Here is a 16,101-nt window from a genome sequence, read left to right on the forward strand (position 1 = left end):
AGCTCTCGCTCAGAGGGGGAAGAAACCGCAGCGCGGGCTTCCGAGCCTCGAGAGAGAGAGCGCTGGATCTAGGGAGTGCAGGCGGAGAAAGGGCGAGCCGTCTCCAACCCATCCGCTAGATCCACGTGCGATCCCCGCGATCTGAATCGCCGCCGTGCCTCAGCAATAGCGGGACCGAACCGCGAGCTCGCAAATACGGACACACTCCTCGGAGCGTGCCCAGCGGGAGCGGAGCGTTCAGCGGGGAGAAACACAATCAGCCCCTTATTTCCGAGAGCTGACTGCGTGAGCTCCACTCCCCAGTAACTGCTACTTATAATAGTATAAACATAATGCTTGTGCGACTGTAAAACAGCTCCGTTCCACAGTAAAGCTGCTCATTATAATATTAGGCATAATATGCTTGTGTAACTGATGCTTGTGCAACTGGCGAGCTCATCGACGCCCTCATCAACCTCCTCGGAGGAAGACAGGCGGAGCGTCGAGCCCTCTTACAGGGGGGAAAGAACCGCAGCGCGGGCTTCCGAACCCCGAGAGCGGGTGCTGGATCTGGTAGGTGAGGAAGAAGATAGGGACTCGCCCGTCTACATTCCCTCCACCGGATCCATATGCGAAGCCCACGAGCACAGCCGCCGCTCTGCCTCGCCGAAAGCGGGGCCGGCGCCGCGAGAAACGCTGGTGAAGACTCCCTCCTCAAAGAGAGCCCTCGGAGAGCAAGCATACGCAGTGACAAACGCTCGCAAGAGAGTTGACTCTGCGTGCTTCGCTCCCAAGCAGACAACACACAAACTGTGTGTATCCCCACCCGAAATGTAGCGCGGGCAGTGAAGAACACACAGTCTGAGATGCTGCCCGCTCTCGCCGTATGTTTGTCTACACTCGTATTGGTAAAATAAAGAGTGATAATGTACAGACAACACCAAATAAGACTGACACACACAGAGCGCTTGCTGAATGACAGAAAGCTGACGCCGGTTTCACCGCACGTGCTTTTATGCTTCCTGGTCGCTAGGTCACCCCGCCCGTGACGTCTCGCCCATCTATTGGACTGATTACACATGTGATAAGGAGCATGGTCACGCTGGAGGCCTTCCCGTAGCATTTCGACGCAGCTCGAGTTCCTGAAGGGGAATCTAAACCTTTACAAAAAGTTGTCTTTAAGAATGTCTAAATATAAATATAAATCCACAACTTAAAAAAAAAATAAAAGTATTTGTGTCTAAAAACAACTAGATAATTTATAAGCCTTTTATATAGAGCTCTATAGGAATCTAGTGGCTAAACCATGGCATTGTAGATGTTTTTCTTTTTTTACTCCCACCAGATGGAACTAATCTGCCTTCAAAAGTTGGATTTTAAAGGCATTGTCTCTATTTTAACATGAAATACAGCCATAATTGAAAAGTAATAGAAAAATATTAGAAAAAAATGTTTGTATTATTTTCATTGGGAAAAATCTATCAAAATAATTGCATGAATATTAAATAGTATCATGAAATTCTCTCAAAATACAAAATAAAAAATATGTTTTTTTTATTTATAATTATCGAACAAAAATATATTACATTGATTTCACTGAAAATAAAAAAAAAGCTACATTTCAGGTGTCCGGTCCCTTTTGACAGCGACAACATGTGTGACTCCCAAATGAACAATACCAGAGGGTTAAGTTAGCTTCTTCTTTCTATGGACAAAATGAAAATTTTAAAGGGGATTTATGAAATAATTTTCAAGTATTAATCACTTTTTATTGCCAACGTGTGAACAGCATGTAACATAACTTTAAAAATGAGAGCCTGCACATATTTTACCTTAATACACCGCTGTTTCCGTTCTCATCAAAACGGTTGTTTATGCTCTAACAGCAACATTACACGCTAACTAAAGTTAAAAAATTTTAAATCATAATAAACCACCTTTAAACTAGTCAAGTTGTATGTACTAGCAGATACATTCTTACCAAATCAGTTCAAATCACATTAATGTCAATTGCCAGGTGGCTGAGAATACTTGAGGTGTGCTCAACAAGATTTTACAGTGCAGGTGGGCAGTTTGATGAACTGACTTAAATGGCTAGGTCTTCGGCAAAGGTAGCCTATAACATGTCTGATCCTATTTCAACACAATTATGCACGTTAGCTTTATTTTTGAAGGCGAAGTGTGTAATTTCTGTCCATCTAGTTGCACCTAATGGAATTGCATTAAAAAATTACTGTTTTCAAACAGGTTTCCAGAACACTCTCTGTCATTTGTTGACCAAATTTATTCACATTTAAATGTTATACATTATAATTTAAGTTCCGTAATGTAAAAAATTAGGACTTGATTTCATCCAATGTTTTTTTTTTTTTGGATTTTAATAATATTATTAATATTATTTTCCCTTAAACATGCAGCCTTGGTTACATCAGCAGAACAGAAAAATCATTTTAAAAGTGGAGAAAGCTTTTATGTTTTAATGAAAGATTATAAAAATATTTATAATACCTTCAGAACAATGTGCGCTGATGAACAATGCAAAAATTGCAGTTAATTAGAAGTTCTTTGGCCGATTTCACTGTTTGATTTTCTGTTGTGTGCAGACACTGCTTCATGCTGAAGAGAAGAGAATAGATTATGCTGCCTTATTTTAAATCAAAATTAGGACAAGACTCCAAAGTCTCATTCTTTTCAAATCTTAATCACTGTAGAAAAAAAAAAAAAAAAAAACATTATGACATGAAACTATAAAGTGTAGCGAATTTAAACATCTCTCTCTAATTACTAATAAAGATGACCATTTTAATTGCAAACTCCTAGCTGGTTTCTTCACCCAAAAACACATGGAGGGCTAATTGAATTCTTTAGTCTTCATTATTTTACCACATAATTTGATGTTACACTAGAGTGCCACCTCTAGCTCATTATGTTTATTATATGCTTTTCTCGCAGGCGAACAACCTATGAATAAGGCCTGTGAATACGCCACCAGCTGCCCACAGATCATACGCTATAAACCAGAGCAAGAGTGCTGATTGAAGATAAGGTTTTGCTTTTTATAGCCAACTAAATACGGCACAGCAGCTGATCCTGGATCAGTTCGAATCTGATGCTTTGTATAGTCTGTGAGGTGACAGACTGGAGTTATTATGCACTGTGCAGTGTGTATGTCAGCTTGTGCTGATTAGGATCGCTGGGTATGATTGCTATAAAAAAAAATTGGACAAGAGTTAATTAGCTTTTCTTTTCACGGTTACCATTGAATGTGGGACCAGAATGGAAACCAAGAATGTTTTTCGCAGGACAGCACGCACGCACACACACGCACGCATACTACATCGAAGACTTTGTCCCGTCCCAGGTGTACAGGAGCTGCGTGTGGTTTGTCCTACTTCCTGTACAGTGTGACTGTACCTCGGATTGTGCGCGAGCATGTGTGTAACGTTGCGACAAACACTGACCCATTTTAATATGCTGTAATATTTGCAAGCCCTGATAAGTTTGATCTTTTTCCAGAGAGCAGGAGCTGTTAATCTTGTAATGCAAACGGGTTTAATTATAATCCAAGAACGCCAGAATTCAGATTTGCACCTTTTAGTTGCCAAGATCAATTAACACCCGTCCCCCAAAGTCAAAGTTTACCACGGGCAAGATCGGACATGATAATTGCTGCGTAAAGTGAGTTCATGCGCAATGCCGCCACTACATCACCAAAGTAATCTTGCACAAACGTTGGCAGGCAGACTTCTCTTAAGTGCGCTCGTGAGTGCGTTGCGCGTCGGACGCACGTCCCAGTTTTGGCACTGAGGCAAGTGTGTAGGAACCCAGCGCGTCCTCCTCTCTCTCCTCTAACCTCCTCACAGCGAGACGCACGATTCCACAGGATGCTTCACCATATGCTTCTCTTAACCACTGAGATTGGGGTTTGGATGTAGGCGATCCATCGGGCGCAGAGCGAGTTCTGGATTTGGATGCTTCGCTGGCACGGCTTTGCGGGTGATGGTGAAGCGCGTCTTGCGCGCTGCCGCACGTTTCCTCGATCTTTCCTCGGGACGTTTGGCGAAGGGAAATGTGAAGAAGGCTTAAAGAATGGCATGTAAACATGGTTTCTGCCAAGAAGGAGATGGTGACTGCGATGTACCCCACTTCTATTTCCACTCTCCTCTACTTTCTGTGTGTGGCGGCTTGGTGAGTTCCAACTGGATGTGAGCGTTACGCATGGCATCTTTACGCCTCGAGGTTACAAACGACAAACCCAGGCGTCTTTGAACTGTTTGTGCTGTTGATTGATACGAAAAATAGGCGTTTATTTCATGTGTGCCCAATGTTAAAATGCTTCAGTTTGCTATGTGTTGTTTTTAGCATAAAGAGAATATCTGGACAGATCAGAAAGGATGAGAAATTATACCCGGAAAATTTCACACGCATTCTGGACCGACTTCTGGATGGATACGACAACAGGCTCCGACCTGGATTTGGGGGTACGTGCCAAAATCTTTACAATCATTTGCCCCAAAAAAGCTCACGTTGCTTTTAAAGCTTCTCGCGCAAAGCGAGCTCTCCAAATGTTGTGTTTTTACGCAGGTCGCATGCTGTTTACCAAGTGTTGTTTGTTTGGTGAGGGTTGGTGTCCTCTGAGGGGAGATGGAGGTGTAAGCCAACTCCAAATGTCCTTTTGCTGCCCACTTTCTTTCTCTGCTCTCATGTATCTGTTAGATCGGTGCCGTTTGGTTGTTTAAGCGAGTTTAGTTATGTAATCGCGCCGAGAAAGCCGCTTAATGCACACATTTTAAGTAGGAAGAGTACAGATGTTCGCTTTGTTTGCGTAAACCGCTCACTTTCCCCACACTCTCCTATCTTTAAACAGCGCGCACCAGCGTTTTAACCTGTTTTGAGAAGCCAAATGATTCGCTGCTATATAATTGCTGGTCATGAGCGAACAATTTTATTGTTGCTCTATTCTTGAGTACAATAGCACGAAATATTTGACTGTGGTCATTGTGCTTGAAACTTCAGTATTAACCCCTTAGAGTGTGCTTGAAAATTTTAAAAATAGCCAAAAAGATCTGGATATTAAACTTCGTGTGTAAAATGTAACACTTTATATCTTCATTAATAGCATGAAAAAGCATTACTAGATTATATGATGCTTTAGAGATCATTAGTTAGTGTGCATGCAAATTGTTAGAAATGGAATTAAATATTTTCAGCCTAGAAACATGAGCTAGTGATGTATTAATCATACATAATATTGATGAGTGACTTATTGATGAAAGTTTCTAAAGAAAAACATCAAGACTTGCTGCACACGTCAGTTTCCACTCTTCCCTTTCCCTCATTTAATTTTTTTACCCAAGAAATAAATAATCAAATCAAAGACTGTGGTTCTCTATGCGTAATGCCAGGATGTGATTGGAGCTCTGGGAATGAAGCTCTGGTTTTTTATGCAACTTTAGTGAAGAGGCAGAGAGCACATCTCTCCAAACAGAGCAGCACACCCACCTTCACATGACAAGAGCTCTCGAGCGGAGCTGGATCAGGCTGGAGGGGCTTGATCAGCTCTCAGCTAGATGGTGTGGGTTCACAGTTCTAGTAGGATAGCATGAGTTGCCCTTGCAAGAATGCAGTGCTTCAGAGATGATAGATATCAGGGCTCGGGTGCGTCTCTTACCACTGGCCTTGTTGTTGTCGTCTGATTGTTGCACCATGAGGACTTGGGTTTGAAGAAATACACTTGTCAAAATATACTGTATTATGTAATTGTTCACCCAAAAGTAAAAATTCACTCTAATGTTGTTGCAAACCTGTTATCATTTCAGTTGAACATAAAAATAGCAAATTTGATCAATGGTGCATGTGACAAAAAAAAGCACCATAAAAGTAATCCATACGACTTGTCCACTATATTCCAAGTCCTCCGAAATCAGTTGGTCAAGAGAAAGATTTTTTTGTAAATGACAAGCTAAAATTTTGAGTTTCTGTTTCTCATACAAGCTGCCTTATGGCTTCAGATGACTTGAAACATAGAGCATGAGTCATATGGACTATTTTATGATACTTAAAAGGTTTTTTTTTGTTTTGTTTTTTTACTTGACTAATCACTACTGTCGCTACTGGAAAAAAAAGGTGTAGGATTTACTTTGAAACAAAATTCTCAGAAATTGCTAAATTTTGCAAATAATTACAAAGAAACAGCAAGTAACACTGCATCAAATGTGAAATTTTGAAGTAGAAAGACTGAAATAGTAGTTTCTTGTAAAATGTACTCCAATAAACGTTGTTTTATTTACAACTCTGAAATAATAATAATAATAATTATTATTATTATTATTATTTTTACATTTCATGAACTTTTGTTGTATTGAAAAAAAAGCTGTTTGAAAATCTTCCTTTTGTGTTTCAATAGAAACAAATGAGATAATTGTCCTGCAGTAAGAGTATAGATAAAGTGAATGTGAAAAGCAGCTTGGTATTCAAAGAATTTGATGAGAAATGTTTCATATTGAGACCTTTGACTTGTGATTGCATACTTTGGTCTTTTGGTCAAATCTGTGCAGTTTGAGGCACTGATGATATCTCTTTTGAATCTCATGAGGAGATGCATCTGAAAGCAGGAGACCTAAGAAACCTCCATTTACTTTCAGTTTAATCTCATTTGTGTTGGAGAAACATTTGAGATATTTAAAAGATCTCTTTTTTATTTTTGTGTGCAGTGGACTGAGTGAGATTGTTCCTGTCTTTCATATTTCTGTAGAATTCATGGTTGTCAACTGTGAGAGATGCTCAGAGTGTCTGTTTAATGACAGATAATCCATTTTCTTGTGTTTGACTGAAGGCACTTCTCTCTCAAGTGATTTACTCAAGCATCTATCAGAGAAGCTCTAGAACATTAGTAGTTCAACCCTCACAAGTTCAGCCAATGAGACGGTTCAGTGATTAATCATGTGATTTAGAGCTTTGAGTGCCTTAGTCTGTTTTCAGTTACACTTTTGGTCTTTATTTGTTTATTTATTTATCATTGTATTTTTCTCTCCACAAGAATTTGGTAAAAGTAGATAAATAAAAAAGAAATTGTTTCAGTCAGAGAAAACTGGGAAAAGTGAAATACAAACGGACTCTTCCTTTCCTAATACACAATCCTGGTCATATTGTGCAGTACTTGACAGTGTACATTTTTAAGAAAAAATCTGCATAATCTGCCTCAGAATTGACTTTCCTTTTGGCTGATGTCACATCCAAGATGTACACGAGTTTGTTTCTTCGTAATTTGGAGAAATTTAGCATTACATCACTTGCACATAAATGGATGCTCTGCAGTGAATGGGTGCCGTCAGAATGAGAGTCCAAACAGCTGATAAAAACATCACAATGATCCACACTCTAAAAATGCTGGGTTGTTTCAACCCAACTTTGGGTCAAATATGGACTAACCCAACTTTTGGGTTAAAAATGTAATTTAAAAATGTAACCCAACAGCTGGGTTAGTCCATATTTGACCCAAAGTTGGGTTGAAACAACCCAGCATTTTTTAGAATGCACAAATAATCCACACGACTCCATCTATAAACGTCTGTTGAAGCGAAAAGCTGCGTGTTTGTAGGAAACAAACCCATCGTTACAATGTTCTTAACTTCAAACTGTTGCTTCTGGATAAAATATGAGTCCCCTATCCATATTGCTTTATTCAGTGAAAAAGTCATCATCAAAGTTTTTAGCAGCTGTTTGAACTTGGATTCTGACGGCACCCATTCACTGCAGTGGATACATTGGTGAGCAAGTGATGTAATACTACATTTCTCCAAACCTGTTCTGAAGTAACAAACATCTTGGATGGCCAGAGGGTGCATTTTCAACAGATTTTCATCTTTGGGTGAACTATTCCTTTTAGCCAAATAGCTGTTTAGGTGTTGTTTTAGACTACCGTAATACTGTAGGTAATGTGCCTTTCTAAAATCTTAAGAGTTGTTATCTAATGCTGCTTAACATTGTCATAAAGGTTATGCAATATTAGCAAATAATTACAGATTTTCCACTCCACTGTGACTCACATTTAGCTCTGATTCTGATTTGAAACACATACTTTATACCATCAAATAAATTCTTGATTGAACAAATCAAGTCCTGTCCAGCATTTTTTCTCATTATAGAAGTCAAATGAGTCGAGAATGTGGGTTCATGTTGACTTTGACAGCAAAAAAAAGCAAAAGCAATCCTGTGTTAATCCATTTTTCATTCGTTATACCTGGTTTGGGTCACATTCATAGATCACATCAGTTTTGTGCATTTCTAGTCATAAGAGGTTTAATGTGGTTCTGATTCCTGTGTCCGACCAGGTCCAGTAACGGAAGTGAAGACCGATATTTACGTCACAAGTTTCGGCCCAGTTTCCGACGTGGAGATGGTGAGTGCTCTGAGATGTTTATGATTATGTGTGAACAGGTTGGATTTGTGTGTGTACATGTATGTGTGCACAAGCAGCTGTTATATAAAGTGTCATATCCATCCGCTGAGATATGATTAAAATAAATAATTCAGGCAGCTTGCCATTTAGATCAGTGCAAGGTGCAGTTATCTGCTTAGTCAGAGTGAATCAAGTACTGTGTGGCAGAGATTCAAAAAAACATTTGTGATTGAGTCAACAATTTCAGCAGGTATTTTCCCCTGAGAAGAATATGAGGTTCAGCACCTCGCACAAGAGCATAACAGCACTAAATGTGACCCAACTTACAGTGTTTAGAGCAGATTGGTACCTGCAGTATTAAAACCAGCAAAAAGGAATGCACAAAAGGACATTCAAAATCCATTTAATTTCTGTATTGTTATATGTTTTCAAGTGAAACAGAATATTCAGCTGGTTTTCTCCAGTACACTGAAAAAACAAACAAAAAAAATTGTGTAGAAACAATTTTCACTCAGAAATTCTAACAAATAATTAGAAAGAAACATCAAGTAATACATTCAATTAAATGTGAAATTTTGAAGTAGAAAAAAAAATTAAATTGTATTTACTTGTAAAACATACTCCAGCAATCTTTGTTTTATTTACAACTTTGAAAAAAAAAATCCTACAATATTATTGGTTAATGTTATTTTTCCCCGCCCACACAACCTTGTTGTTGTACAGATACAGGGGATTTTTTTTTACAAAAAATGAGGTGAGAAATGCTTGAGCGCATATTGAGACCCTTGACTTTAGCATACTCTAGTATTTTCAATAATTTGCACAGTTTGAGACATTTCTTTAAAAAGTAAATAGGGTTCATTTTTATTTTAATTATTTATGAGGAAATTCTTTCTTGGAGGAATTTGATTGAAAATGCTTAAGTTCATGTTGAGACCTTGACTTGACTAGATTGCATACTTTGGTATTAATACTTTTGGTGAATCTGCACAGTTTGAGACATTTTTTAAATAGTAGCCTAAATAGGGTTCAAATTGGTGTTATGTCATTTTTAAGGGTTACAGTGGAGTTTTTACAAGAAAACTCTTTCTTGGAAGAATTTGATGAGAAATCCTTGAGTTCATCTCAGGATTATTCTAAAAAGTAAATAGAGTTCATTTTGATGTTATGTTGTTTTTAAGGGTTACAGGGGAATTTGGCAGGAGCACAATTTGTCAGCGTGAGGGGAAGTGTTTGTTTAAGTGTGTAGACTGTTTTTGCAAGATTATGGTGGATTTTTTTTATTTATTATTGAGAAGTTGCTTTTTACTGAACCACTCTAATGAAGCATTCTGTCAGGAGTAAGTCAGATTGATTTGTGTGCTGTTTTGACTGCTCTATATCTGTGCTTTCTACCAGGAGTACACCATGGACGTGTTCTTCCGCCAGACATGGGTGGATAGGCGGTTGAGGTATGATGGCCCGGTGGAGATCCTCCGGCTAAATAACCTGATGGTGACCAAAGTTTGGACCCCCGACACATTCTTCAGGAACGGCAAAAGATCAGTGGCTCACAACATGACGGCACCCAACAGACTCTTCAGAATCATGAAGAACGGCACCATCCTGTACACTATGAGGTACAGCACGCATACGCTGAAAAGAGTTTGGCAGACTGTGTTTGCTCGTGGGTGACCGACGTTATGCCAAGTAGGATGTGTTCCTGGATCATCTTTTGTTGGTCCTGCAACAACATTTGTGTTCAGTGGAAAATGGCAGGTTGATATGAATGTTGTTGAAGCCTCAAACGCCACCCTAAGGCTAACACTACAATTCTAGCTGTTTGAAAGAAAAGGATGTTGATCCAGGAACATGTGTAAAGAACTTTGAAAGTGTTGCTGGACATCACATCCTCAATATTTTAACCATTTCTATCTGTGTTTTTTCCACAGGTTGACAATAATTGCAGAATGTCCAATGAGACTCGTTGATTTCCCAATGGATGGCCACTCCTGCCCTCTGAAGTTTGGCAGCTGTGAGGATTACACTATATATGTTGATTTTTTTCACAGAACACTAAAGCATGATTTGAGACAGTATTTCAGAGTAAAGGAACATGGCAGTTTAAATGACGTGTTTGGAGTGAGGAGAAGAACATTACTTATGAAGCGTTTCTTGAAGAGCACTGAAATAATCCCTTCTTTAAAAATGGATTTCTCTCTCTCTTCACTGTCAGATGACTAAAAATGTATACTGGAAACAGAATTGATTATTGATTATGCTAGTATACTATTCCGAGTTGAGACTGTGTTTGTCAAAACATGGCTATGTTCAGAACAGCACACTGCACTATTTCTGCTGCATATAGTATATACACTACCATTCAAAAGTTGGAATCCTTGGGATTTTTTATGATTTTGAAAGTAGTCTCTTATGCTCATCAAGGCGGTATTTATTTGATCAAATACATTAATGCTGTAAAATAGCATTACATTTTAAAATTACTGTTCTGTATTTGGATATATTGTAAAATGTAATTTATTACTGAGATACAAAGCTGAATTTTCAGCATCATTACTCCAGTCTTCAGTGTCACATGATCCTTCAGAAATCATTCTAATATGCTGATTTGCTGTTCAAAAAACATTTCTTATTATTATAAATGTTGAAAACAGTTCAAAAGAACAGCATTTATTATGAATGTCTTTACTGTCACTTTTGGCCAATTGAATGTGTCTGAATAAAAGTACTAATTTTTTTACTGACCCCAAACTTTTGAACAATAGTATATACAGTAAATGGTATGTACATTTTATGTGTGGAATAGCTGAATTGCTTACTACATTTGCCCAAAAATTGTAGTGTTCAGCAGAGTATACTGCATGGGATACTGCATCCCACAATGTAATGTGCTCAACTTGACCATTCAAGTAATGTTACAATTTTAAAAATATTTTTTTCTTAATAGTCAGACTGTCAAGTTTTGTATAAAAAAAATAAATATTTATTTAAATTTAAATAGCGTGCAGTATTCAATGTTCACTGCATAGTATGCCGTAAGCTATTGCATTCTTAACATAGCATCTTTGAGTTTTTATGGTACAAAAAATAAATTCAGCATGTTGCCTTGGCTGCTAGTTTAAACACTGATTAGTTCTTCATCTAGAATTACTTTTTCATAGTTGGCTAAGCAAATGCAAACTCATGACATTCATTATTTTCTTTGGGAGAGAAAAAAAAATACATATATAAATACAGTATATACACAGTGTATAAGCTACAAGTTTAATTTAAAAGCAAATACCTTAGAGGTCTGAAAAGCAGCTCTTCTCCACAAGGAGAAATTACTTTTTCTTCCGAGTGTGTAAATACAGAGTTGGTTCATATTCTAAAAACTGAACAAAGAATCTCCATATCAGCAGGACTGTTCATGACAGTCGGTCAGCAAAAATGAAAACGAAAACGTGAAAAAAAAAAAGTTCAGGAACAGAAAGAGAAATCTGAAAAGAAGCCGTAATCTCAAATGGGAATATGTGGCAGGTGGGTAGGGCTCTTTTATGGAGACTGCTGGAAGATCTGGAGATAAAAATCAGTCCAGAGAGCTCCTGCTGGCGCATTGTGACATTGTGATGGAGGACGATCTCAATGTTTTGGTTTTTTAGTGGTGACTGCACTAATGTGCTGATGGATATCTTGCTCTCTCTTCTTTGTCTTCTTATACATCTTTCTGTCCTTTCTCTGGGCCGGAGGGGAAGCATCTAGACAGAGAGCTGTTCATCCCCTGTAGAGCCGAGAAGGTCACCACAGCTTTCCCTCCTGCCCCGGGACTGCGCAGACCTATAACAGCTCTCGTTTTCAGTTTACAATCTTTCCTTTGCACTCTGATACAGTGTTCTTCTCCTCTCTCATGTCATGTCATTCCCTTTCTTCTGTATTCATGTATTAGTGATGTTTGCTCGGGTCACTATCATTCAGAGTTAGGATTAGTGAACTAAACCTTAAAACCAAAATTGTAGTACCATTATCAAAGGCTGCGATTTAATTAAATAAATATATGCGCTGCATGTTTCAGAGTGAAGCACGGCACTTTGTTCGTTTACAAACGCAGCTTGTGATCTGGTGTTTTCAGTGTCTCAGTTTGTAGTAGAACTCATATCTGCATCTGCTCTGAGTTTGGGTCACATTTTTGAACACCGCATACACCAACCATCTTCCCAAAGATTGTTACGGTGCTTGATATTGCAATCTGATGTCTGTTATCATACTAGTTGAAATGTAATTGTCATAATTATAAACACACTGGTTTGTATCACAAATAGTTTTGCGGATACTGCATTTCCTTACTTCCTTAGCTCTGTGTTCTTACTTTCTGACATAAAACCTCATTGGTTTAATGTTTGAAAATTAAGAGATTAAGGCAGCCATACATATTGGTATTGTGATTTTATAGTAGTAATGTAAATTAAAATAATATGTATTATTATTATTATTATTATTATTATTATATTTTTTTCTTAAGTACTCAATTTATTATTATACAATGAAATATTATGATAGTAATAGGCCCTATTTATTTTGTTTAATATTTTAACTTAGTAATAAAATATAATAATAATAATAATAATAATAATTTTATTGTACAGTCAATTATTATTTATTGTCATACTGAAATACAATTACAAAAGTTTTGACGAAATTGCACAGTCCTAAAAACAAGCACAGCAAACCTGAAGCTTTTAAAAAGAAGAAGAGAAAAAATCACAATCACAATCACTTTTTTTTTTTTTTTTTTTTAAAGGGCAAAACTCCTGATTGCATGAATTTTTATTAAAATGACTGGATTTTGTAAAATCCAGCAAATCCAGCATTCACTGAGCAACGTTAAATGTAACTCATTGATCACCTTAGTAACCACCAGTATTATTTTATTAATATTGATAATATACTATTGCAGGTTATTTATTTATTTGGACATTTTATATGTAATTTTGTTGTGTTTTGTCATTTTTATTAGCTTTTTATATGTCTAAACAGTTTTTTATTAATTTGTATTTTTCAGTTTTTGTTTAATTTATTTTGGTACTTCAAGTTAAACTAAACATAAAATACAAATGCTAAAAATAACAAAAATAGCTAAAATAAAATAGGTTGTTTTATATATATATATATATTGTTTTGCTTTTTTCAGTTAACATTCATTTTGTTCAAGTAAAGAAAATGGTTTTATTTTAGTTAATTTTAATAACCCTGGAAACCACTTAGCAATGCCCTGGCAACCAGAAACAAAACATAAGCATCATGACAGAAACTTTTGTGCTGACATGTTCTAGTCTTCAGAAAATAGTTTGTAGTTATACTCATGTTTTACTGATCCATCTCTTTCTCCCGCATGGGTTCGTTCAATTCCCCTCGAAAAATTATGTCATGCCCAGCGTTACTTTGGATCAAAACTTGCTTAGTCTCTCTGTTCCCCCTCTCTTCTCTCTTGCTCACTCTCTTTCTATTTTCATGGGGTTGTTGGTGGGTGTCTTGGAAGCACTTCCTCTGCTCTATTTCCCAGTGTGTGGGGGTTCAGAAAAGAAAAGTAGAAAGAGACAGCGAGGAGGAGAGAAAAAAGAGAATTAAGGAAGATAGAGATGATGATGATGATGATCTCAAAGGAGGACAGGAGCACAGGGAACGTGCTGACGGACTCCTGGATGTGCAGTCAGTCTCTACTCCGAGAGCATGAGCCGTTTGATGTATGGATTTCTCCCCCATAAATGAAATCTGTCTGATTCCGAGCAGGAGAACATCTCAGCGGATCTGATTTCTGTGTCAGGATGATTGTTCTGTTTGGCTTGGATTTGAGATTGGCACGCACAGTGGAGGAAGTGGGCAGCAGTGAGGAAAGATCAGTGTCTAAGCGGCGAACGTTCGACCCTGAGCTCGAGGACTAATACGCACAGTTCCATGCGTAGGCATACCCAGAGGAAGACTTATTGCTCAAAGATTGCTCTTTCATAGCTCAGGAGACGTAATAAAGTTCTCAGATATGTTTAACTGAAGTATTAACTCCTTTATTTCCTTTGGTGAAATAAAAATAGCTAAATCGAGACAGTTGTTGATATGGTGGAGTTCGTTCTTCCTATTGCCAAATTGCAGCAGTTTTTGGAAAGAAAAATCACAAATGAGATCTCTTTAATATCTCTTTTGTTTCTTCCTCAATATGTTTGTCTTGTTTTCCAGGACTAATATCTAAATATTGTTAAATCAAGATATATTCACTTAAGAAGCACAACCACTTAAGGTATTAAGTCTTGTTTTCTGAAAAAATGCATAAAAATGAAGAAGGCTTATGCTTAAAACAAGAAAGAATGTCAGTAAGGTTATAAAAAATAAACAAACTTCAAGGGCAAAAAATATATTTTTCTTACAGATAATTGGCAGATAATTGTTCTTGTTTAAAGCATAAACTCACTTAATTTTGATCAGTTTTTCATAAAACAAAACTTAATAGTATTTTTTACTTCTCTAGTAAATGCATTGTCATTTAAGAATGTTTAGATACTTGTACTGAAAAAAAGACAAAAATTTGTTAGAATCTTAGAAGTTAGAATTTTTTATTATTTATTTATTTGTTTGTTTTAATTTATTTTGCAGTGTGACAATGAAATTAAATTATCTTGAGAAAAGAAATCTCACATGTAACTCCACTAGAACAACAATCTCACCAATGTCTCAAACTGTGCACAGATTTGCCAAAGCTACCAAAATCTGCAATCATAAATCTCAATATAAACAAATATTTCCCGGTCATCTGCAGTTTCCAGCAATATGCCAGCAATTGCCTCGTTTGTTTTCAGTTTACCTAAGGCTTTTTTACTCTGGAGAAAAATTGGAGCATCAGGAGACTGCAGCAGAAGTGTCCATTTACTCTCTGTTTAATCTCATTAGTCTTTTTCATTTCCACTGGGAATCACACAATGCCACAGATATGGTCTGATTGTTAGTGTTATGCACACATATATTCTATATATCATGTAAGGGCTTGTTATGACAGCTCTGTTTTGTGTGTCAGATGCCTACCCAAAGACTGAGATGATCTACACCTGGACCAAAGGCCCGCAGCATTCTGTGGAGGTCCCACCTGAGTCGTCCAGCCTGGTACAGTACGACCTGATCGGACAGACTGTGTCAAGCGAGACTGTAAAATCGATCACAGGTACAAACACATAACATACTCTCACAGTGACACCAACATTTTTTCTGCAAATATCTTGCAATATACAGGATACAACTGTCCAAATGTTTGGGGTCTGTAAGATTTTCTGTGTTTTTGAAAGAAGTCTCTTATTATTCTCACCAAGGCTGCAATTTGATCAAAATAACCGTTTGAAATTCAATTTAAAATAACTGTTTTAGCTGCATTTATTTAATCAAATACAGTAATACTGTAAAATAGTATTACATTTAAAATAACTGTTTTGTATTTGAATATATTTGAAATGTCATTTATTGCTGTGATGGAAAACAAAATTTTCAGCATCGTTACTTCAGTCTTCAGTGTCACATGATCCTTCAGAAATCATTCTAATATGCTGATTTGCTACTTATTATTATTATCAATGTTGAAAACAGTTGTGCTGCTTCAAAATTTTGTGGAAACATTGTTTTAGGATTCTTTGATTAATAGTAAGGTTCAATAGGACAGCATTTAAATTAGAAATATTGCATTGCAAATATATTTACTGCCACTTTTG

The 16,101-nt window shown here is 37.1% G+C and overlaps 1 protein-coding gene across 1 annotated transcript in view; it reads left to right on the forward strand.

The window, feature by feature from the left end:
• The first annotated feature begins 3,780 nt into the window (after nucleotides 1-3,780).
• Nucleotides 3,781-16,101, forward strand: part of LOC107710476 (gamma-aminobutyric acid receptor subunit alpha-6-like) — a 33,974-nt gene continuing 21,653 nt past the window's right edge. The window contains exons 1-6 of the mRNA XM_016515250.1: nucleotides 3,781-4,167; nucleotides 4,342-4,460; nucleotides 8,313-8,380; nucleotides 9,779-9,999; nucleotides 10,312-10,394; nucleotides 15,420-15,563. Coding sequence (XP_016370736.1) covers nucleotides 4,082-4,167; nucleotides 4,342-4,460; nucleotides 8,313-8,380; nucleotides 9,779-9,999; nucleotides 10,312-10,394; nucleotides 15,420-15,563 — 721 coding nt within the window. The 5' untranslated portion in view covers nucleotides 3,781-4,081. The remainder of the gene's footprint in view (nucleotides 4,168-4,341; nucleotides 4,461-8,312; nucleotides 8,381-9,778; nucleotides 10,000-10,311; nucleotides 10,395-15,419; nucleotides 15,564-16,101) is intronic.

This window comes from Sinocyclocheilus rhinocerous, unplaced genomic scaffold, assembly GCF_001515625.1.
Source record: "Sinocyclocheilus rhinocerous isolate Xijiao unplaced genomic scaffold, SAMN03320098_v1.1 scaffold297, whole genome shotgun sequence".
NCBI classification, from domain to species: domain Eukaryota; kingdom Metazoa; phylum Chordata; class Actinopteri; order Cypriniformes; family Cyprinidae; genus Sinocyclocheilus; species Sinocyclocheilus rhinocerous.